General features: G+C 40.5%; 2 protein-coding genes across 2 annotated transcripts in view; one reads left to right on the forward strand and one right to left on the reverse strand.

Moving 5' to 3' along the window:
• Positions 1-198: 198 nt before the first annotated feature.
• Positions 199-14,471, forward strand: SMNDC1 (survival motor neuron domain containing 1). Its single transcript, XM_015424827.1, has 6 exons — positions 199-276; positions 5,991-6,110; positions 8,394-8,536; positions 9,899-10,060; positions 11,151-11,304; positions 14,017-14,471. The coding sequence occupies exons 2-6, from the start codon at positions 5,991-5,993 to the stop codon at positions 14,152-14,154; spliced, it is 717 nt and encodes a 238-aa protein (XP_015280313.1). The 5' UTR covers positions 199-276; the 3' UTR covers positions 14,155-14,471.
• Positions 14,472-24,312: 9,841 nt separating this feature from the next.
• MXI1 (MAX interactor 1, dimerization protein) overlaps positions 24,313-25,661 on the reverse strand; it is a gene marked incomplete at its 5' end in the record, with an annotated part of 44,532 nt that continues 43,183 nt past the window's right edge. Inside the window, one exon of the mRNA XM_015424825.1 lies at positions 24,313-25,116. Within this exon, the coding sequence (XP_015280311.1) occupies positions 24,953-25,116 (164 nt within the window). The remainder of the gene's footprint in view (positions 25,117-25,661) is intronic.

Here is a 25,661-nt window from a genome sequence, read left to right on the forward strand (position 1 = left end):
GCCTGACATATGTAGTTAAACATGTCGATGCTATACCTCCTGGGTTCGTCCCACCACCCCCTATAGATGGGGGGGGGTGTGTGGTTCGTCCTCAGCGGTCATGTGACAGGGACTTCAGTTCCCGTTTTCCTTGCGCGACCTTCTCGCGAGTGTTTGCTTCCGTCGCCCGGGTTCTCTGCGTCGTCGCTAAGAGCAGCAGGAAGGAGACGTGCGCGCGCAGAGATTTTCGTCGAGGCCTGACGAGACCGAGAGCGGCCCTCTGCGCGCGAGGCCAAGGTGAGGCCGGGGTGCCGATGCCGCCTCTAATTTTACTTAGTCCCGCGGAAAGGGAGCGCGATCTTCCCTGATTCTTCGCGAGCCCCGTGTGCCTGCCAGGCCTCTCTAGGACCTTCCTCGTCCATGATGCTCTTTTCTCTAGGCATGGCGTCCTTCCTTTTCAGGCCTCTCTAGCCCCCCCCCCCCTTTCTACGGTGCGGGCCCAGCCACCTCTCTTCTCCGCTTTTGCCAGCCTTCGTTCGTGCCGTGGGTGTTGTGTTCCGAAGTAGGGGTGGGCTGTCCGAGGCAGCAAAGTCTTACCATGACAAATCTTTCTCCTATAATGGTTGTTTTCTCCAGGGTTTCAGTCAGTGTTTCTCCCTTCTGAGTTTCTCATCTATGGAAACGAGACGAGTCCTCCTCATGGTTTTATCAAGTGCTCTTTGGGCCCATTCTTCTTCCAAGGAGCTGTACATGGTTCAGCCTTCCCTGTGCTATCATCGCAGCCGACCCTGTGGTGTAGGTTAGGCTGGAAGAGAGTGAGTGGCCCAATTGAGCCTCGTGGCTGAGTGGGGATTTGAAGGTTGATCTCCCAGATCTTAATCTGACTAACCACTGCAAAACACCAACTCATTCTAGTTTGTCCTGTTTTTAAGGTTCATCTTATTCCTTGGCCAGGCTTCACTAACTAGGTTTATATTTCTCCACAGAAGGCCCTGGTGGCACCAGATTTATTGTGGTGTCAGTTTTTGTGGACTAGAGCCCAATTCATCGTGCACAGAGTCATAGCACAGTAAATGTCTTTGTCTTTCAAATGCTAGCACAGACTAACTCAGCTTTCACCTTCGAAATTAGTAGTTGTTTGGAACACAGCTGTTCTTGACCCTGCGCGGACTTGGCTTCCCTATGCATTTATTCTGTTAGCAATTAACAATATGTTTTCTAGCTTACCAGTTGTAAATGTTTACAAGCTCTTTTATGAATTCTTGGTAGTTTGACATTGTCCCACCTACTTTTCTATATTTTGCACAATTGTCTCTGATCTGTACAGAATTGGGACAATGGTAGTGGTGTTTTATTTTTTTAATGGAATGAATAACTTGTGCTTTTTACTCAACAAGTTGTTACTGTCTTGTACTTATGCAACAAACATATCTAATGTGAAAAGTGAAGCTTATCTATATATCTAATTCCCAATGTGTCCCCTATGCGTGGATACTTATTTCTGCAAATAGTGGGCACGTGGAGGGTCAACAGAAATTCCTGCACACTTGGGCCCTCCCCAGGTGTGCAGAAAAATCTGACATGTTTAAAAAAGTATACGGGGGATACTTAAATTCCCCCCAAAGTAGAATTGCTTTCTCTGCGCATGCACAGACAACAGACTTACCAAGGCAGAGGACAAGGAGCCTTCTCTCCTCCCCCCTCTCAGTTTGCTTGGAGGAGGCGGCCAACCTTCCTTCCCTTTCAGGCACCAGAAAAGAGTCTCCCAACCTGCCACGGCCCCCTGCGAGAGGAACCTGCTTTGTGGAGGGTTTTGCAAAAAGAGACCTCAGCTGGCCTTTGAGGACTGGAGGAGGAGGTTGTTGCATGGAAACAGAAGGGAGAAGGGCTGCCTCACCCAGCGGGCGGGCAGCTGAAACGGGGGGGAGGGGGTAGACCTTCTGTCCCCTCCTCAAGAGTTCACTCCTTGCCAGGCCTCTCTCAGCCCAGAAATGGGGGGTGGCAGGGAGGGAATCCATCCTCTGCTTTGCTCCTTTTTTGGCAGCAGCCCAAGAAGTCAGGATCTGGTGGAAGGACAGGCCCGGCGTGGAAGTCGTTTCAGATGCCTGGGCAGGGGAGAAGGCTGGGGCAAAGGGTTTGGACAGAAAGAGGCTCAGGGAGAGAAGCAGCTCTGTGGGGGGGGGGGGAGAAAATGGTCCCACTCTGCACAGATCTCTCCCCCATCTCCTGATGCAGCAAAGGGAGATAGTTTGAGCAAGAATCAGCCCAGAAAACAGATTTAGCCATCAAATCAGTGAGCAGAAGAAGACAGTACATGAAGAGGAGGAATCAAAAGACAGTGGGTTGGGGGGGTTGTAGTAGCGTTAAATGTGTTGTTAGCTGTATAGTATGCACCCCACTTCTGAATAGGAGCTGCATAGAGGATTTCTGTTGTAATATTTCTAATGCTTCTTACTCTGTAGCCTGTCTTGGATCTGTGTTGGAAGAAGCTGGATAACAATGGTAGCTTATGAAATAACTGATATCTTCCTCTGATTTCTTCTTTTAGCCTGGGAGCAACTTGATAGACAGCAACGCAGACCTTTGTGTTGTTTTTCCTTACCTGGGAAATGATGTAGATGAGAAGATACTAGAGGAGGGGGTCTCATAGCCTTATGGTTCTTCACAAGGGCTTGGACATGATTCTCCACAAGGCTGAAGCCTCTTTGATCCACTCAGGCCATTGATTGATGCCTTCTGTTTCATGGGGGGGAGGGGGGAGTGCTCTTAATACACTAAGCTGAAAGGGTTGGGATCCCTCCCATGTCCCTCTTTCTGTATAGGGTAAGAGCTTCTGTTTCCTGGCTCATTATTGTTTATTTACTTTATTTATACCCCACCTTCGTCCCCACTGGGTTGCATGACAAGGAGTATATACATTAAGTAACTACAAATCCTACACTGCAGTTTCAAACAATTTAAACTACAACACATTACCCAACATTTTGTTGCAGGTCCCCACTTGTTTTGAAATAAATAGAAAGTGTGTATATAAAGAGGCAGAGGTAAATAGTTGCATCTATGTCAAATCTGTGAGATTCTGGAACCAAATTTATCTTGGAATTAAGATAAGTTTTGATTCAAAGCCTAGAAAATTGCAGGGTTTAATGCTTGCACCTTTGTAGGTTTCTTGATGTGGCTCCAGTTTCTTATACCCTAATTACATATGCACTTCCATCTTTCCTTCATAAAATAGAAATAATACCAGGTTATGGAATTAATGTTGTAGAGCACTTGAGACCTCTTGGCTGATTCTTGTGTTACCAAAACACTATAGTTACTGTTTCCTCATGTCTAAATCCTCTGCCACACCAGTAAAGTTTGAGTGAAATGTATATGCTGGCCATCTTTTTTTTGTCACCTATAGGATTAAGTCTGGATGCTCTGGGGGGAATGGGGATGATAAGACATCCATGCTTTCATCCTCTCAGTGACAATAGTCAATTTGGTTTTTATAGACTGTGTATCCTATACATTCCTTAATTTAAATTTCCAGTATTTCTTATGTACAGAATTTCATTGTGGCTGTTTTTATTTAAATTTACCATTCTATTATAAAAGACCTGTGAGTTTGGATTACTGCTGGGTTTTACTGACAATTCAAAGGAAGTACTACCGTTCAGTCTTTGTATGGTGGTCTGTAAAAGTGTGGTACCCATGCCCTCATCTCACATTCCAATTTTTCTTCTGCTTCCACCGTTGCAGAGACTGAGGAAAAGTGCCTTTTAGAAGACTGGATAGTCTGCAGTAGAAAATTGTTAAACACAATCTGTTCAAGACTTACAGTTAATTCCCTTATACAGATGGAAAACTAAGGCTAAGAGAAGATTTGGCCAAGGCTAGATAATGGCTGTGTGGATGTTTGACATACCAGAAATGATTTCTGTGTTTTAAATATTTGTGTACCCAAGATAATATTTTGATTGTGGCAGCTTTGCTTGTCATTATTACTGTAGGCTAGGGTTACCAAGTACCTACCTACGAATCGGCGGGGGACACATGCTTCCCTGCCAGAACATTCTTGCGTGTACATGGCTGCGTCGCACTATCCTGTCGCCCAGACATGACGTAAGCACACTGGGCACTTAGCCAGGTGACGTTCTGGCAATGGGGCTGGAAACTCGATGGTACCATCGAGTTTTCAGCCCCATTGCCAGAGCGTCGCCCGGCTACATACCCACGTCATGTCTGGGTGACAGGATAGTGCAGTGTCTGTGTTTTCCCTGTGGGAATGTTCCCGCCCAGAACTATACGTCCCCTGCCGATTTGCGGTAAGTACTTGGTAGCCCTACTGTAGGCTTCTGGTTTGGAAATGTGACTATTGCAAAGGAATTCTGGAGGTATGTAGGATTGATTTCTCTCATCACTAAATAACCAAGATCAGCATCTGATTAGGAGAATTTAGGGAGGGAGATCTTCCAGTTTTATGTGCCAGCCAGGACTGAAGCAAGGAGAAGGGGCTGGTGGGAAGCGTGAGATAACACCCAGAGAACCAAAAGTCACTTCTCGCTGTTGATTGTGTGTGTTTCTTTTTGAGTTTGTTAAGATTCTTTTAGTCACAAATGGTCAGTCCCCTTTCTGGCAGGGGTTGACATTGGGACTTCATATTTGCATGTGATTTTGTGGTTTTAACATGGATAACCCAGTAGGGAAAATCAGCAACGGGAAAGATTGTGCTTGAGTAATTACTGACAACTTGGGAAAGTCGCGTTCAGACTGCATGGCTGTTGATTCTGGGCCCCAGGGGGTGCATCTGTCACTTGCCTGACAGGACTTCCTGCTGCAAAGTGTGAAGGAGCATTGGTTCAGAACAAAAACTTCAACAGTGTTTTATTCCCTTGGGTTTTATTGTTGGGATTTGATGTTTATGGTTGAATCTTTATGTTTTTATTATTGTTGTGTTTTAAAATCATCCCTTGTCTACTTATTAATCACTTCGAACACTCACAGATCATAAAAATTCTGAAGTAAAATTTGTGGCAGCGATCAAACCTTGCTCTTATTAAACTGGCTCTTATTGCACTGGCTGCTGGTTGTTTTTAGACACAGTTGGTTGTGCTAGTTTTGACTTCTGTCATATGAGTTTTCCCATTCAGATTTCATGCAAGGTCTTCGTGTGAGGTCTTGCTTCATATGCCTTCTATATCAGAGGCTAGCTAGCTGATATATTAATGGTGTCAGATTTGCTCTTTAAGACTATCTAAGCCCAGGCCCTCTTGATCTTTAAGAAATCAGTCAAGATGTTAGCGTTTTGTCAAAGTTTTAGTAGATGATAGAATTAGCTGCTGCTAGAGTAACACATTGTTTTTTGTAATTATTTGTTCATCCTAAGAGTGTTCATGAAAACTGCTTTAAGTGTCAAATGGGGCAGAAGGTCAGATACGAATAAACACATCCAATAGTATTGGGGGGAAATGAAGTGTCACTTAATTTTTTTCACTTGGCTAATGTTGAAAGTAGGGGATAAGGTAGCTTCAGTAAAGTGAAGCCAAGTGCATGAAAGAAGGAGAAAGGAAGTTTTCTTAATTCTTATTGAGCATTTTAACGTGTGGCTGTTTATTGAATGCCAACATTTTAGTCATACAGAAGATTTCATAAGGATATGCATGTATATTTATGAACTGTTGCTAGGTTGCTTTGTCGTTCAAACAGTTAATGAAAATTTGGAAGCTCATTAACCTTGCACAGATACAATCAACTTGACTTTAAAATTGATTTTGTAGTAAGTAAATGCGATCTGTGGAAGAACAAAAGTGCTAGATATTCGGCAGAATTCTGTAAGCTTATAGTGCAATCCAAAACAAAGTTATACATTTGTAAAACCCATTAAAATCAGTGGGCTTAGAAGGGTGTAACAGTTTAGGGTGACATTGTCAATTATTTAAATTTGAAGTGACCATATTACTTTTAGAAGCCAGTCTTTCAAATACTTTCTGCAGCTTTCTGTTCTGTAACAATATTTTTTCTTGCAGATGTCAGAAGACCTTGCAAAACAATTAGCTAGCTATAAAGCTCAGCTCCAACAAGTTGAAGCTGCTTTGACTGGAAATGGTGATAATGAAGATTTACTAAAACTAAAGAAAGACTTACAGGTAAGAATTAGGAAGCAAAATCTTTGCGTTTTGCATGTGAAAACTTGCTTTTTTATATAACTTTCTGTATATCTTCCATTTAACAAGGAATACACCTCGGAAGCATTAACAAGGGTTGAACATAATACTTGCCATTGAACAATTTTGTGGTGATCACTATACTTTTGTGGGGGCCAAAATAGTGCTTGGTGCTCTTTGTTTCTTTGAGATGGTGCTGAAGCAGCACGATCTTTCCTCTGCTTCCTGGAGTGGTTCCAGCCAGTCAGAGACCACGTAGCAAGTGAGGATGTTGCTCAAGCTGCAGAATTAGATTGAGGGCAATGTTTTCTTGACTTGCTGCAAGGAAAGGTTTGCAAACGGAAGAGAAATGGAAGGGGATTGCTCTGGAATTTGCAGGCACTTTGCCACTTCAAAGGATGTGATGTGCAGCAGGATCCCTCCCCTCCCTGTATTCAGTTTGCAAGATCTGCGGTGTGTGTGTGTGTGCGGCAATTGCACTGTTGGAAGAGAACTTGTACACTACAGAGGAGGTGATCTGTGCAGTCTCTCCTTCCTCACTTGACACAGTTACTGGAGAGGCATTGCGAATGTGTTTAGCCCCTGTTAACAGGCCACAATTGTCAGAAAGGGGAAAAGTGGATTGTCCTGAGGTGGGGAATGACCAGTTTCATTAAAGGGAACTCTTGTATTAACTGTTTTTAACCATCCTGGGGAAAGTACTCCCATGGAAAAAAACAAAACTGTTCTATCAAAAATGCAGTTCAGTTTTAATTACATATTAATGCGGCTTGACAGTACATTAAGTGTCTTTCTGATTCAAGTGTGTTCTGGTTCTCCGTCTCTTCTTTACACCTCATTTTGTGAATCATTTTAATGGTAAGGTCTCCTGCTCATGTTTTCTTTGCCACTTTCTTACTTAAAGCCAACCTTTTACACAAGGTTCAGTACTTGGGTGCCAGTTTTGGAGAGCAAAAGAAAAAACTGTCACATCACATAATACAGTTGTATTAAATCACTATTTTATTGTTAAGTATATATACATTGGAAACCAATGAACTGCTATTTATAGGGGGGCTTGGAGAAAGTATCATTCTCTCTCTGTCTCTGTCTCTGTATATATATATGACATAATTATTGTACAGTTAATCTTTACTCAAACAACAAAATTAAATTGCGGAGGAACTTTGCTTCTTAGAATAGCCAGTTACATTAATTGTGACAGAGGGCTTTCTGAAATGTTGTTATGGGATTGGAACAAGCATTTATTGACTCATGAACATCACCAATGACAAGGAAGGTATTTCTCCTATCATAATTGTCAGTTTATAAATGTTGATTAATTTTTGATATTAACTCTTTGAAAGGCTCTGTAATCCCCGCTTTGCTTCAGCAAGGGCAGTGTCTGTCTGACTGGCAGTCTGACACCAGCAAGTCTGTCTCCTTGTACTAAAGCAGTTGCTTGCCACTTTCTATGGTCTATCTTTTATTTTTAATAGGAATTAAAATTGCATTACTTCCTTGCGTTATCCATGCACACATACCCTGTGATAAAATCACATTTATAGTTAATCAAAGTAGAAAAAGCAGCCAACCAGTGATTTCTCTTGGCCTCTCCTCCTGTTTCTTGTGCATTTCTTGAAATGGGATGTGCTGCTTTGTGCACCAACTCAGGACTAGTATAGATGTATACTTGATATGGTCCAATTTAAATGTGACACAGGCAAGAAGTACTCCTTGGGGGAGGGCAGGGCCGTGGCTCAGTGGGAGAACACCTGCTTTGCTTACGGAAGGTCCCAGGTTCCACCCCCAGCATCTTCCATTAACAGTATCAGATGGTAGGTGATGTGAAAGACATTCACCTGAGACCCCAGAGAGCCACTGCCAGTCAGAATGGCAATACTGACATTGATAGACCAATAGTTATACTCAGAAGAAGGCAGTTTCATGTGTACTTGTGCACTCTTTCTTGTGCCCAGTGTTGTACTTAAACTATAGTTTTGACTGCTTTATTGGCAACTTTAGCATGCTAGAGATCCATAGGCCAAGTGGATAGTGGTGTAGTGTGCTGGTGCTTGTACATGTAGCAGCACTGCATGCATAGCTAGCACTGTTTAAATGAGACAGTGGGTGCACAAAAGAGCACATGAGCAAGTCCTTCTTGCCTGTCAGCGTCGTGCTTTATTTTATTTTATTTATAAATAGGCTTAAAAGTAAAAGGAGGCCCCTAAATGTTATTCAGCACTGGCTGAAAACTTTTTCTTTTTTTTCCCTTCTCCTGTCCAGGAAGTTATAGAATTAACCAAAGACCTTCTTTCAACACAACCTTCAGAAACTCTTACGAGTTCTGATAGTTCTGCTTCTACTCTGCCCATTCATACTTGGAAGGTTGGAGACAGATGTATGGCAATATGGAGTGAAGATGGACAGTAAGTGTAGAAAACAAACTTCTCTAAACGTTACATGAAATAATACAATTCAATGGTAAGATACCTCCCTTTGGTTTATACTCTCCCCACCTTTTGAGTATCAGCCTATTTGAGCATTGCGTATAAGCTCAGTCCTTCTCCCCAATTGTTGCTTCAGGGATGATGGAAAGGCTGACTGTTACAAAGACAGGGCTGGGCTCAGAGATGATATGCCAGTGGAGTGTGCTATCTTTGATCCCAATTCTTCCCTCTTCCCCTTTGCCACCAGGAGGATGGCAAGGTATGCTTGCATGTGTGCATGAAAGCAAGCTAGCTCTTGATTTCCTCAGCATCTTCACCATAGTCACCATTGCTCAATGGGGAGCAAACAGCACAATCCCTTAGCAGATATAGGGCTAAAGCTCATGTGCTGCCTATGCTTCCAGAGAGATTCTCCAGTAGCATGCCCATCCTGGTTGCATTTTGGGGAGAATAGTCACCTGGTAGCTTTGAGCAACAGCAGGGCCCTCTTGGCCACTAGGATTTCTGCACGGATATCACACTTTAAACAGACGGATGTAAATACAAACTGGTGTACTCAGGTGGTTTTAAGCTTTGGATAATATTTTTTGAAAAAACAATCTCTTTGATGAGCTAACATTTTAACATAAGGGGATGTTTGTTTTTTTGGCTCATAGATGCATATAATATGTCAATTATATCATAGGAATTAAATGATAAACAAAGAATGAATGGGCATTTCATCATAATATTACTAACAACTGCAAATGTGCATCCCTGTAAACCTGTTCCAAGATTATCCATTATATATTTTACTATTTTCTTTAAAGTTGGCATTGTAGAAAGCACTATCTAATTTTTCTCTTCTTCCATTGCTGCTTAGTACAGTGCCATTTTTGTCATATTAGTATTTTAGTACTTGCTTTTAGAAGAGATCAGTGGAGCAACTACCAAATTACATTTTAAATTACTTTCTCATTGGGAAAATTAGTGGAAATTAGAGCTTGCCGTTTCCAAGGGATTACTCTTCAAAACTGCATTTGCCCCTACAGAAAAACCTATTTTTATAGTAAATATTTTGCCGGGGGGGGGGGGAGTTTGCATCTGCAGTAGCAGAAGAAAATAGAACCAAAATTTTATTTGGGCTCCCTTGGACCTTAATGTTTCCACACATTCATTGTGTATCCCGTATGTGAGTACCAGATTACTGATTAGTGAAACAAAGAGATTTCTGGGCCTTACTTGAAATACTGGTCCAAAACAAAGCAGAAATGCGCTGAAGTTTAAGATTAATAACTGAAAGTTTGTAGGGTTGAGTGTTAAACCTTTACTCACATGCTTACAGCCATGATATCTTTACAGGTGTTATGAAGCTGAAATTGAAGAGATAGATGAAGAAAATGGTACAGCTGCAGTCACCTTTTCGGGATATGGCAATGCTGAAGTCACACCCTTGCTGAACCTGAAACCTGTGGAAGAAGGACGGAAAGCAAAAGAAGACAGTGGGAACAAACCTATGTCCAAGTAAGTAGATGAAATTGTTTTTAGTATCCAGTGTATGATTCAGCAATTAAGATAATGCTGTACTCAGGCTGTTGTTGCTTCACAAAGTCGTTTTACACCAAGGACAGTCTTAGAAGTAAACTTATTCCACATAGGATATGAGAAAGAGGTGATGCAAATGAACTGTTCCACCCTTTCCTGTTAGGATCAAGCTTCGTCTATTACCTTAGCTGCCCAGTTTTTAGAGACCCAGCAAGGGCAGCAGCTTGGATCTGCAACAGCTTTAAGCATCCCAAGGCTGATTCGGTTGTGAATTATTGTGTAGCAGGCAAATAGTGGGTTGGGAATAGTGATAGATATGTATATTATGTTATATGCCATTAACTTTTTAAATGGTTGCTCACCATCTTGCTTAAATTTGGCTCGAGGGCAGTCACTCTCTGTTTTTTCAGGATGATTACTCCGAGCCTGTTAAAGTAGATTATTTTATCCTGGGGAAATCTGAGTTAGCCCACATTTATTCTCTGTTTAGCAAAAGGTTCAAATGATTTCTGAAAAGAGCCTGTGTTCTTAGTAGTGCATGAAAATAGGATTGCTGTGCTTTATTGAAACTTGCAGTGCACAGATTGCTTTACAGAAGGAATGACAACACTTTCTACAGTTGGAGAATGAAATGGGCCTGGACAGCTGAAGCCCCATTGTACTGAGAGTTTATCTTTACATTCACCTAGCCCAAGGTGAGACTCTCTTAATCGGTGTATCCTTGCTTTTGTCTACATGTTCTGAGTCCAAAAGAGAAGTTAAAGCAGGGCTTCTGGCTCAGTTGTTATGTAGAAGTAACTGCCCAGAAGAAGACATTACTTTATTCTGCTGCATAGCTGCTGGTCATGCAAAAATGGGATAGTTCAGGTGGGTAAAAGTGTAAATGTAGGGTTGCTAACACAAAATTGATTAGCTCAGCTTAGTGCCATCGAGTTTGAGGTATAAAAATATACCCTCATAATGTTTGCTTATACAGTGAGTTTGTTTTTATCACTCATCATGATCCTTAGATTTTTTTGGAAGGGAAATTGATGTACAAAAGTAATGTAATTGCTATACTCTTTTAAAGGAAAGAAATGATCGCTCAACAGCGAGAATATAAAAAGAAGAAAGCGTTGAAAAAGGCTCAGCGAATCAAAGAGCTGGAGCAGGAGAGAGAGGATCAGAAAGTCAAATGGCAGCAGTTCAACAACAGAGCCTATTCAAAAAACAAGAAAGGCCAGGTTTGTATGGGCTTTCAGTATTTAGCAAACATAGTTTTCCTTACTGTAGAGTAGCTAAGCGACTGAAAAGCACCACTGGGACACTGTAGGCAGAGCGAGAACAGTAAGTGAAATACCTTTATAGTATTTTGATACTTGGTTAAAGAGTTACCATTTGGGAGTGGGAGAAAAATAGTGGAGAAAGCTAGGTTATGCCTGTAACACCTGAAGCATATTGGTTGCCCTACAGTGCTCCCAGTCTGTCATTTATTTGGTATGTATCGATACCAGTTTTTAGGATTTTTCTGGCCCTCACTGCATTATCGTTTCAAAGATGCAGTAAAGTAGTTATTCCCAACATGGCACCTGCTCATATCTTTCCTGGCACCCACTTCCTTCTTCCCCAAAGTAACAAGCGAGTCCTGCCTTTCTACCAGCTCACTGAAGCAGGAAGAGCCCAGGAGATATACATTTTCTAACACTAATTCAGAAACAGCTACCTTCATCATAGGAAGACACTGGGCATGGAATCTCCCAGTATTTTATAATTCTCCCCCCTCTCCCATGGCAGCTGTTTTGCAGTTGGTGGCACACACTTCCTGTTCTGTTCAAGCAGGATTTAATTGAAGTATATATGCTCAAATCAAGTTGGAGATAAGAGAATTTGTGTGAGCCAAGTGGCCTTGTTTTGACGCTTAGATCTTTGTGTAGGTCTTTGGCCTGTGTGACTTAAGTCTTTGTTGTGTAGTACTTCAGTATTAATTTTTTTAAAAAAATTAATACTTTAACTGATTTTATCTTGTTTTGTTTTATGGCTTGTACATTGCCCAGAGCCCTGCTATGGCAGGGATTGGGAGATTCATAAATATTAATAGAAATAACAACAACAATAATAATCCTAATAGGTGAGATCTTACTATTATTCCATTCTACCAATGCTATTGCATTGCTCCAGCACAAGAAGTATTCTGATGCAAGAGGTTCTTGCACTGGTGAAAGGATTCTTTTGATGGAGGAATGCACTGGCATCAGTGAAACAGAATGATAGCATTCAGTGCTGTCTTGAGTATACGACAGTAGCTTTAAAGATGTCCTTAATGTAGTCTGCAGGGAAAGATTCTTGAGCTATTATGGTAAGCAAGCTACTACAAGGTGCCCTCTTGTACAAATAGTAAGCCTTTGTCATGTCACATTTTCCTTTATTCCTGTACTGTGGAATAGAAGAGGCCACTTCCATGAATTTGAGTTGGTGTTTCATGCTGAACCAAACTTGCCAAGTAGCATGGTCAGAATGCAAGAGCTTTTTTTTCCAGTCTCAGATTTGTTATGAAAAATCACTGCCTGAAGTTGAAGCCTGCCCTTTTCTTTCAAACATATCCATATAAACCATTGAGTTATAACTCAGTGATAGAGCAACTGTTCATATAGAAGGCCCCAGGTTCAATCCCCAGCATCTCAGATTATTTATTTATCCTGTGGCAGAGTTACACACAGGCAGCATATAATATAAAATACGAAACCAAGTTGATACAACAGGTATGCAGACTGATTGGGCGTTCCCCCTAAATACCAATACCTAAATTTTCAGTCCACTCAGTTGGGGAAAGCTCTGTCACATTTCCCTGGAAAGCACAACACTCACATTTCCTTTGACAGATGGAAAATAGTGTGGCGGGCTGCACCAAGATCACATTCGGGTCCTGGTACTTTGCCCCATTTAAACAACAGGTCTGCACAGCTGCCAAAGCCTGTTTGTATTCTATTAGCCGTAACTTGCCAAGTAGCATGGTCAGAATGCAAGAGCTTTTTTTTCCAGTCTCAGATTTGTTATGAAAAATCACTGCCTGAAGTTGAAGCCTGCCCTTTTCTTTCAAACATATCCATATAAACCATTGAGTTATAACTCAGTGATAGAGCAACTGTTCATATAGAAGGCCCCAGGTTCAATCCCCAGCATCTCAGATTATTTATTTATCCTGTGGCAGAGTTACACACAGGCAGCATATAATATAAAATACGAAACCAAGTTGATACAACAGGTATGCAGACTGATTGGGCGTTCCCCCTAAATACCAATACCTAAATTTTCAGTCCACTCAGTTGGGGAAAGCTCTGTCACATTTCCCTGGAAAGCACAACACTCACATTTCCTTTGACAGATGGAAAATAGTGTGGCGGGCTGCACCAAGATCACATTCGGGTCCTGGTACTTTGCCCCATTTAAACAACAGGTCTGCACAGCTGCCAAAGCCTGTTTGTATTCTATTAGCCGTCTTGCATACTTTATGTGGCAAGTCAAATCCTGTGGGCCTCTTGTTGGTGTTTATCGGATAGAACTGATTGCATCCATGTTCACAACTGTTCATTCCCTAGATCGAAATTTTGTGACTGAAGGATTTGTGCAGTTATCTGTTTCCAACTCTAGCTCGCTTCCTCCTGTTGCTCCGTGGATAACGCTAAAGAGGTAGAACTTCTGGCTGCCAGACAATTGTAGGATCTCCTAGCTATATGAGACAAATGGAAGCAATCCAGATTAAAAAGATTGGATAGCAGGTGATATGAGAGACCCTGGAGAGCTGTTGCTATTTAGACTAGACAATACAGACCTTGTGAGACCAGCGGCCAGACTCAGTATAAGGCAGCTTCATGTACTCATGTGGTTTGTTGTTAGCATTTTTTATGACTTTGACATTTAGAAATGGATACAAACTATGCTTTTATTTTGTTCCACAGGTAAAACGGAGCATCTTTGCTTCTCCTGAGAGTGTAACAGGGAAGGTTGGAGTCGGGACATGTGGAATTGCAGACAAACCCATGACACAATATCAAGATACATCCAAGTACAATGTCAGACATTTAATGCCCCAGTAATAGAGGGGGAAATGGCTAAGCATCACCTCTGCAGGGCTTTACATTTACCTTTTTATTGTTATATTTTTCTAAAAGTAAACTATTGGTGCATAGTGGAAATGGTTGTTACCATCACTTGGCTTATGCAGGTACAAGCCTTAAGTAAAAGAGTAGCTGTTGAGATGACCCCCTTCCTGAACTTACTTAGCATAAATACACAAGTCAGATGTTTGTTTAGGAAATTCCCTTTGCAGATCTCTAGAATGTTTTCAGGTAGGCATTTAGTGAGGATACTGTCAGAACCAACCAGTGTATAATAAAATAGTTGCTCCAGCTTTCATGCTCCTGCCGATGTGCTTTCAGTTTCTTGTCTTGCTGCAGGGACAAATGTGGGGTGCTGTTTATCTCTCTAGGGTTGCTCCAGCTGCAACAGATTTACCTGGATTTCATCCTAGTTCGAATATATGGGCAAATGTTAATTGAGCACAGACCACATCTGCTTCTATGGTTTGCACAATTCAAATGATGTGGGCCATGGGCTCTCCTGTTAGTGATGATTCATCAGCCAAAAATAATGCAGTTTGAAATCCAGATTTACAGGGCAGGAAAAGTTAGGGCAGTCTTTCCTCCTTATGAACAGAACATTTTAGATAAAATCTGCAGAGTCTAGCCATGGGCTGAGTTAGATTTCTCTAGTCACTTTCCAGAGTAGATTGACATTTTTTAAAAATATTAAGTATTAGGAGAGTTAAATGGTACATTTGGAGGTAATTATTTCCACAGAAGAACTGGTAAATTCTTTGCTGCATTTGTGGTATTAATAATGTCCAGCAAGTTTGCTACCATTCTGCTGAGTCAAACTTTTGACTTATCCAGCTAATTAAATGCAGCAGGAAGTTTCTCATGTCTAACTTCAGCTACATTAGCATTGCTGGGCTACTTTGATTTTATTTAGGAAACCATATGTAAAATTCCTGGCCTTTTTGTATCTTGCAGATGCAGTTGCTTCCCTCTGCCATATGTATTGCTTATGGTAGTAGTGTCATCTCTTGATCTTGAAATGTGTTTGAAGCAAAAAGTTAATGTATAGCCCTGTATACAGTGTAGATAATTATTTTTGTAAAATAAGGGGTTAAGTTAATGAACAAGACTGAATTTAGTTATTTCTCTTACTAAATAATTCAATGGTGTTGCTCATTAATATGGACTCCATTCCCCATGTATATTATGTTGTTGTAGCTCCCTTTTGTAATTTGTTTTCTGAACTAAAATGAGATCAGGTAACATCAGCAGTCGTTGATGCACTGATTGGTGAAAATGTCTGCCAGCTTGCCTGAGTCTAAAATCCATACCTGGTAGGTTAGAATCCATCCATGGAGAGGTTCTTCCTGTTAACAGGAGGCGGGGGAGGTGATTTTTATGACTGTGTTGATTTCAGTTTTGTATGTTTAACTTTTATTAAAATAAAGTGTTCAAAACCTCTTGGCTATGTCCCCCCACAGAATTAAAAATGTTGTGATGCAAAAGTGACAATACTGTCAAAATGGTCATGGGAACAGTAGACAGAGTCAGAAAATTGTATTGTTACTGCTGTCTACTGGGGAAAAGAAGTGTCCTGGTTAAGTTGGGCTGAATCATTGAACTGATATTCTCTGGAAAATGCTAAAAAATCTGGGCTTGCTGAACCAGTGACTGGCTGTCATGAACGTGTACATAAAGGCATGTCCTTTGTTCTGCTCTTTAGAAAGGGAAGTACTTTAATTGCATTCTGAATCACTGTTCAGAACAAAGAAGCTGCCATATTCTGTTACCTTCTACACTGTTTTATAACTAGGTAGCTTCCTTGAAAGGGAAAGCATTTGTTTTGCTTTCAGAGCAGGTAAAAGTGGAATTTTTGGTGAAGGCTGGACATGTCTGAATCCAGGCCAGACTCCATAGTAATGTGCAACCGGTTCCATTCCGCCACTAGAAGTTTTGATTGTCTGCTTCTTGAACAAAGTCCTCTGTCTCATATGAAAATCCACTTGAGACGGAGGCAAGTTTCAAAAGCTGTTTATGACGTGGATCTTTGGATCCAGACCAAGTTCTGTATGTATATTTACCTCTTTTTTGTGTGTTTTATAGACATAGTACACACATCCAGCACGAGCACAGAAATGTACACGGGAACTTTGTACTTTTTGCTCTGTGGCTGCAGGAGACATACAGTGCAGTCTTGTGAGGAGTTACTTCAGTCTAGACGGAAGTAATCTTGCATAAGATTGCACTGTTATGCACCTCCTTGGAATGGTGGGTTGCAGTTCTCGGCAGTGAACACTCTACCTAAGCCTCTGATTGCTGCAGGCAGAACAATGATAGGCCTTGGAATATTTTATTAAGATAGCCAGTTTTAATTGTATTTGTGGGAACCATCTATTTAATGCTTGCTTTTTCACATTAGTGACGTGGAAAGGGAGGAGGTTAATAAAACCTTACTAGAAATAAAATTTCATAAAATTTATTTGTGTATTTTCAACAAGTTAATATAGATGTCCACAAACAAAAGACTGTTTACAATGATGAAAAAAATGTAACATTCTGTCAGCACCATCCCTGCACCATTTCAGATAGAGGTATGGTCGGCATTTCAGGATTGATTTTTGAAGACTGGCACTGGTCAGCCTGAACACCAATCAAGGATTGGTTTGGATTCTCTGTTTTGTATCATTCGGTTTCTCAAAGTAGCAACTGGCTACAGCACCATTACAGTAACTGCACCAAAGGTTAGGAAATCTCAGAGGAAACAAAAGTTGTGATAGTAGAAACTAAAAAGGTAAACTTGCACTGAGCTACATACATCTTAGAAAAATAGTTGTCAAAGGGTACCTCTCTTTAACCTTAGAACAGCATTCTTAAGACAAGTACAGTATTGCTAGATAAAAACATAGTACTGTACATGTAATTCCCCCTTTTATGCATGAACTGCTAAGAAAATTCATAATTCAGTAAAGGCTAAACGAGTCTTGCTGGTAAGTGTTTTTAACATTTTGTGGAAACTGGAAATGATACATGCCTGAGCTGTGTATCAGACACTGGCTAATATAAGAAAGATGATGAAATGTATTTGGTTTTAAGACCTGCCTTGGGTATATTTTACATCCAGCCATGTAAGTTGCATTTTGTCAGAATATAACTAAGAGCAGCAAATTTAAGTCCTATGCAAATTACACTAGTGTTTCATCAATTAAAAATAGCAAAGTAATAGAAGCTTCAGAAGCCTGCAGGTATAAGGGAAATGTGATTTTCAAACAAATGTCACACTAGAGTTTCAAGTTCTTTTTGACTTGGTTTGAATATCACTAGCAGGATTTCTGTTTAGCAGAACTGTCACAGAGCTTAGCTTCAGTTGGGTCGCCGTGTTGGCCTGAAGCAGCAGAACAAAGTTTGAGTCCAGTGGCACCTTTAAGACCAACAAAGTTTAATCCAAGGTACAAGCTTTTGTGTGCAAGCTTAAATCTGAAGTGTGCTTGCACATGAAAGTTTATACCTTGAGTTAAACTTTGGTCTTAAAAGTGCCACTGGACTCGAACTTTGTTTTACAGACCTTAGCTAATGATGAGAAATGCCAAACATTTTTTTTTCTGCCAGCTGTTGTGGTTTTAGGAAATAAGTTAATAGATGGAGCATGTAACTTTACATATGCTGAGTATGGACATCACATTATTCCAGACAAAAGCACCGAGACAGAAATTCTTCAAATAAGCACACTTTTTCTTTGCAATAACCATCTTACTGTTTGCTTGAGGTGATTTAATAGACAGCTTTGTGTCATAGGTAAGGCATTTTACACACACAAAATATTGGTTGTCTTTTATTGTTGAGGCTTAATCCATGCTAGTAATTTGAAAGAACTAGCAAGCTATTATGTGAAGGAACATGGGAAGCAAAACACATTCCCTGGTTATTGCCATTTGGAGAATTATGTAGTATTCTCTCTTGCCTGTGGATCAATTGAAGGGGGGTCAGTATAGCAAAGGGAACATATTGGGCTTCAGGTTTGTTTTAGATGAAATATTTCTGCTGGGGCTAACAGCACTTGCAAATTACCTGTAGATCTGCAAAACCTCTTACAGGTGTCTGCTGAAGTACTGGCCATGATGATCCTTAAGTCCTTTCTATAATGGATTCAGTAACTTTTTGGTTTTTTTTTCAGTTCTTGCATAATGGCAGAAAGGCAATCTGTATCTTTGTAGGTTTTCTTATTTTATTTCCCATTCATGCCATGTTCACTTTTGCTGCAGGACATCTGTATCATGAACCTAGCTCACAGATTGTTTCGAACTACAAACCAATACTGTTCAGTCATGTTTGACTCCATTAAAATCAAAAGGACTTGCCATGTTGAACTCCACAGATGTTAGATGGAGGAGATTGGATTTATACCCTACCCTTCACTTGGAGTCTCAGAGCAGTTTACAATATCCTTTCCCTTCCCCTCCCCTCCCCCTAATAGACGCCTTGTGAGGTAGATGGGGCTGAGAGAGCTCTTTTGAGAACTGCTCTTGACAGAACAGCTCTGAGAGCCATGACTGACCCAAGGTCACACCAACAGATGCATGTGGAGGAGTGGGGAATCAAACCCGGTTCTCCCAGATTAGGACTGAAGACTTTATTTCTAGTAATAGCTATGTATCGAAGAAGTTACATGATACTGCTGCAATTCCATTGTTAGGGCCATGGATTCTGCTTCGCTGAGGAAGGGAGTGAATGTGTTGTGCTTAGTCATAAAAACTGAAGCCTGATTCACACGTTTTGAGCCCATGGTCAAAGCTATGAGAAAATCCTGCCCACATAACTTCCTAACCAGTTACTATCTGTTTTTGTCCAGCTACTGCCATGTGCAGGATACAGCTTTTACTATGCCTAGAAAAATTGCTTTCTGAACACTTACTGAAAGCTGAATCCTCTGTCTGGTGGCAAATGAACATATGATGGGCTGAAGAGTGGGCCAGTGTAGAGTGTTCACAGTTTTCCCACAGCTACCATCTGCTCAGGGCTCGTATGAGATGTTATCTAATCCTGTTCCCTTCACTGAAGTAGGTTGTGTCATATGCAATGGTAGATGTACTGTAACAGAATAAAACCTACACCATATTGTATGACAAATAGTAAAGAGGAGGTGGGACATAAAACTACGCAGATATTAGAGGTGTCAGAAGTATGCCAAAATAGTACATGGCATAATAATTTTAAACTAGGAGCTCTTCATTGCTATTGACTTTTGCTGTTTAGGAGTAAGTCAAGTCCTTACTGTTGCCCTCAGCTGCTTATTAGTAAGTGACATATACATACCATTGCTGTTTTTAACTGAATGTTAATAAGGAAAGGTATAATTTTAGTTCTTAGGCCTTTAAGATTAGGAATTTTAATTCCACTTGAGTATATAACTATATCTGATTTGATGAGCCATAATGAATTATGGTTGATAGTCCAGCATACTGTACAGTCCAGACGTTTATCTTGGCAGTGTGGCTGCAGAGAAAAATGACACAAAATGTTGCTTGTTCTATTTTCATTTCTCAGCCAGCATGTACAAGTGAAGGAATTTTGAAATGATTGTTTTATCATTTGGAACTTTTCACAGCAAGTAGTGGGGTGATGGATGTGAAATCAGCATGTAGTTTTATGGAAGTGGAGAAGGAAATACTACAGCTTTGGGAAGAGAGTAAGGCTTGAACTAGGCCATGGGAAACTAATAGAGTTTGGCAGGCTCTCACTTTGCATGAAATAAATATCCAAGGCTTGAACTGATGGAGACAGTAGTATTTCACCTTTCTGATAACCAGTAGCTGCTGTGATCATTGTCTCACCATTTCCTGTAGCTCACATAAGTAATCCCAGGTACAGTTAAAGACAGTGGCTGTTTCCCTAGTGACCAATTAGCCAGGTCCTATCATTACAGAATTTTATAGTTTTTTAAGATGAAGAGCAGATGAACTAACTGCCAAGTAGGATCCTAATTTTAACAACAATGAACTTTAAATCAATTGTCAATTGGCATAAGCTCTGTAAGTGCATTCCAGTAACATAGCAAAGTCCTAATATCATATAGTCCCAGTTGTGAGTCATAACACGCACAAGTGGAATAAAGCTATATTCAAGCCACTCTAATGGCTTCAGCCGGGACAACATACAGGGAAGAAGAGACATGAGGTTACGGTTGTGTCCATTCTCTACCATCACTTACCAGTCAGAATATATCCGTGGCAGGCACGGAACACAAGTTTACGGTAGAGCACATTGTTTGCATGCAGAAGCTTCCGGGTTTAATCCTTGTATCTCTGTTTTAAAGACTCTTGGCTGGCAGATTGAGGAAGAGCTTGTGTGCACCAATGCTCTGACAACATAGAAGGCAGCTTCCTTTGTTCAGAACCTCTAACCTCTAATGTGTGCAATTTTTCTTCTCAGAAATAATGAAGAATGGATAATCCAACTATGGATCTCTTTCTGCATCTACTTTTTAGGTTAGCTAGAACTACCTTATTTGCACACACAGGATCTTTACAAGAACCTGGACTGTCTTTTTTCTCTCAAGGCAGACATTAACAAGCACAATGTTCCTGATGATTGTGAAATCAGAATACCTATTTGGCTTCTATGCTTTTAGCTGTTGGAACAACAGAATTTCCCAGTGAGTGAATGTCCACTGATGCTCCCAGGAGACTGGTAAATCCAGGATGCATATAACACAATTTTGAAAGTGCTAGCCATAAGCTTCCATCCAGATTAGTGGAATCAAAGCAGGCTTTAACAGCTTTAAAAATAACCTCAATATAGGCCACAATGAAACACTAATGCACAAAGACTAAGAATTCTTTCCAAAGAGGCAAAAACCTCATGTAATGGTAAAGTACCAATGAGACTGTTGTGTACCATGTTCCTTCCTCCAACAAAAGATTCCTTGCTTAGTAAAGGGGAGAAAAACAGGCCTGGAGCCCACAGTAAATTTTCATTAATGCTGTTTTTGCTCTTTCAACTTGCCCTTCATACTGTTCCTAAGCTCTCCAGTCCACCAGGAGTGCCATTTCAGGTGGGAGAGAGAGCAAGAAGGCAAGGAAATTTCAATGTAAACAAAGCAGGTTTGTTCTATTCCTGTCTTTCTTCAGAGTCCTGCCAGTTTAACAAAACAGTAGGTAGCTGCACTGGCCCATGGGGGGAAAAAATCCAAAGATAACAAATAGTGTAATACCTTATTATTAGGATCTATCAAAATACCCCAAAATAGTGCAAGCTATTGAGTTCCCAAGTACTGTCAAGAACAAACGAAGGCAAGGAGAGAGAACCATTTCTAAGATATATTGGCAGAATCTAAAGTCTGCAATGCACTGTGAAATCTGTCTTGCATCCATCACCAACCTAATGAACAGTTCTAGGGAACTCAGAAGCTATTTTGTGATATCCTGTCTGTCCTAATAAGAATATTAGTTCTTTTTAAGTACTATGACAGCATTTAGCAGTCTAAACTATAACAAGATTGCCCATAGAAGAAATGAGTGCAGTGCATCCATCTCTCTATTTTAAAAAAATTGCTGAAGTATTGTGAGGAAGTCCCACGACATAGAACACAATTTAACAAAGTCAGTACATTGTTTCATCAACAACAATGCCAATTTAGATGCTAAACAGAAGGCTGGTACACTTGCTTGTCTCACTAGAAATGGCCAACAATAGGTGAAGTGAGTTACATTATTCAAAGTAAGTTGCATAGATGTGAGCAACCCTTTTCTTCTTTCAATCTAAGACAGACTGCAAATGATGCTGACACACAAATACATACTGACTCTTGTATCTTAAAACATCAGTTTGTATCTTACCAAGCCAATTATACCAAGGGCTATGGTAATTTTATGGAAGCATCAATCAGTGTTTGTGAAAAGTGGTATAGGTAGCTGTGCCTCATTTCTTTGTTCCAGAAATATTAACCAGACATGATCTACATGCACCATAAGGAGCTGAGGGACCAATATTCTGTCAGTGCCAGTACTGTCTGCCATGGGGTGGCAGCAGTTTCCTAAAGAGAAAGATATTTTCCCCAGCTCTTCTACTTGAGGCCTTCCCACTCCAAAAAAAAATTAAGTGTTAAGCTCTGAACACAAATTATTTGCCAAATTACAACCAAGCTACTGTAATTCCCATCCATACAACAGTAATAGGCCTAAAGAGTTTCCATGGCTGATTCTGTGACTTGTGAAATCACGAGCTTTGCGCTGGTAATGCAGCACAGAGTTGCAAATTTGCTCCTTTGACTTCCCATCAGTTATTCTGACAATCCCCTAGAATAGTGCTAAGAACCCGTAGCTTCAAACATGCAGATTAATGGGCCTAATTAATAGTTCTATAAAAGTCAACTCCTACTGGTTCAGCGGAAAGCTTTTCTCCCTTTTTAGCTACAACTAATGGGTTCTTATTCCAGCCACTAGAGGGAGAGATTACCACATGCAGTAAACCAGAGTATTATATAGTCACATAGGGGAGATCAATTGATAAGGATAAACAACTGGATCCACGCTTTAATAAACAGGAAAAAAAAAATTAAACCCCCTGCTATAAACACACTATAACCCTGTGGCATTATGTTTCTATTTCATGACACAGGTTCTAAAATTTGTGTCTTGTATATTATATGACACAATAATAGCTCTGGAGTGAATGAATAACATGGGTTTAAATACACACACAGCATATCTGTATTAAGACAAAATCTACATGATAAGTCATTTGGGGTCATCTAATCACATGGCCAACAGGTTTATAAAAAAAGAACTTCCAGGCACAACAAACATGGGCAGCGTTCTAAAGTTTCATGAGTGACCAAGATGGCAGAACACAGTGCATTTCAGATACAGAAATGTTTAATGGTGTTAAAGTGCTACTATTAAGCAGAACCATTGCTAACATTTAAACACAATTCCACTGCACTGCTAAATGAGGTTACCTTGTGTGTGTTTTTTTAATTTTGTCTTTTTTTGTTGTTGCCCAGTCCTATCTAAAAATAATAAAATTAAATCTACAGGACTGAAATTAATAACCCATTAATTATAATCAGCAATAAGTTATGAGTTTTATAAAGCATTTTTTTCTTTTTTTTCTTTCTTTTTTTTCTTTAGTAATTAAGGGTAGGCAAATTACTTAAAAGGTGAACAAAGTCAAACAAGTGTCATAAATGAGGTCTCTTTTTTAAAAAAAAAGGAACAAAGTTTAAAACTTGATAAAGGAACGATAAGAATCCTTGTGGATAAAAAGCTTAAAGGAAAGCAAAGAAGACCTCAAAGTGCAGGTTAGAAAGCTCATCTCAAAAGAAAAATGATAAAACATTGGATACAATATTATTTTGTTAATAGCAACAGTTTCTGCACAAGTGCGAACTGTAGGCCTTCCCTGGAAAACCATGCTGGCAGACTGTTGCCAATGAGAGACGTGCTATGTTAACTATGGATCTGTGACTAGGATAAGGATCCAGGTGGCAAAGTTTGCAAAGGTACTCCAAAAAGGAAACTAAAGGAAGAGCCATAAAACCCAAGGAGAGTTCCTGTTCCTTTTGTGCCTGGCAGCAGGAAAAACAGGTCCCTTTCAATTGGTGTCAATTATAAAAGACATTTGCAGAATCATGCCTATGAGTTCTAAAAAGACATTGTTGCATGTAGGTTCTGTCACCTGAACACTTTTACAAACATTTATCAAAATAATCTGCAAAACGGAAAAAAAAAAGGTCATTGTGGCTCAGAACGGAGGCTGTGCCTTTCCTGAACGTCATTCCTTGTACGGTCTCATCTGTCTGCCTTTCACTCTCTGTTGGGAGCATCACACTCTAGGTCGGGAGTTACTTCTGCAGCCACTGAATCCAGAGAGCAGTTGCACTTTGTGCTGGTAAATTACAGCTTGATACCCTACCGCTAAACCCTGTGGCACAAGCTCTTGCCTTGAAACAATGTCCAGTGGAAAGTTGAACGATGGGATTTGCTTCCAAGATTTGCAGCACCTCTCTTTCACAGGGCATGAGCAGAGCTTCTCACTATTATTAGTGTTAGGTATCAAGGATCAAAGCTGGCTAGAGAAACCCAGTGGGTAAAAAGCAGGGATTGGACTAGCTTCTGCTGGTGAGAGTACACAAACTGTCCAACTTCATCGTTCTCTTGTTCATTCAGAAGCCTGAAAAAGGAGCTTTGTATTTCAGAACATTGTGCAAACTCATCAAGAGAGGCTGATCCAATAAACTCAGCTTAGCTACTTCGTCCCATAAACTTGGGACACATACATAGATCTCCCATGTATGCTAAATTATTACCATGTATATTGGACAGACTTTTGTTTTATTAGCACCACAAAGGGTCTTAACAAGTTTGTTAAGTCTGGACATGGGGAAGAGGTGAAAAAATTGTCATTTTTTTGGAGATGTGACAAATTGCGAAAGACTCAAAACCTGAATCACCGAGACCCTCTTTTCCAATCAATCTCTGAGCAAAACCTTCCACTATATAAGGGCAGTCCAGCTGAAGCCAGCTCAGTCCAGCTGAAGATTACTGGAGTGCTGTCTCAGACTTCAAAATAGCTATGGATTCAGCGCTAAATTGGGATTTGGGGCTATGACAGTTTGGAGAGTGGTTGGTTCCCTTGTTGGACTCCCACCCTCCTGTTGGCCCATGGAGCTGTTCTAGAGTTGCATCTTTCCAAGCATAGCTGTTGATGTGTGGTTTGGAGAAGAAAAACACTGTATCTAAGCCCTGCTGCAAGAACTTCAATTGCCCCCAAAAAATCATCTGCTCTGCCCTAGCACCACGCTTTAGGAAGTGAAGGAGAGCTTGACACTAGCGCTGGAGTAACCCTCATCGCTCCCAACACTCTGCAAACTGCTGTGGTCATCAATGTCACTCGTACTGGTTGTGCTGATATCATCCACGTCTCCATGGGAGAACTCTGTGCTTTCCACATCCACCTCGATTTCTTCTGCAAAAGAAGGAGATGCACTTAGGTTAGTGGCAGTGCAAGGCTACAGGTTCCTTTAAGGGCACTGAAAAGGGAAGGGACTGATAATGTTTCGGTCAAGTCATTAAATTTTCTCCAGAAGGCCTGATATGAACACACCAAAACAAGGAAGGAGAAAAAAACAACCTTGTTATAGCAGTGCTTTGAAGGAATCATGACACATTTGTGGTATACCAGATAACCTGGGTTCCCAATTTAGCAGACTTCAGATTTGTATTTAATTATTGGCAAGTTCTCCAGGGCAAGAGCAAGTGTTTATTACTGCAGAACGATTTAATTGCAATCATTTCATTTAGAAGGCTCTTGGTTAGAATAAGCTGAAGACAGAATGCTGGTATATACTGGCATGATCTTGGATTAAACTAATAGTTACTAATATAGTTTGAAATCATGCTATACAACAAAGAGATACACTCCCCCTTCTCAATCCATATTGAAGACCTTTGTCACAAACCAGGGAAGAAATATTAATTATAACATAGTTGAATCCAAAGGTCAGTTTATGC

This window comes from Gekko japonicus, unplaced genomic scaffold, assembly GCF_001447785.1.
Source record: "Gekko japonicus isolate JY-2015 unplaced genomic scaffold, Gekko_japonicus_V1.1 scaffold974, whole genome shotgun sequence".
NCBI lineage: Eukaryota > Metazoa > Chordata > Lepidosauria > Squamata > Gekkonidae > Gekko > Gekko japonicus.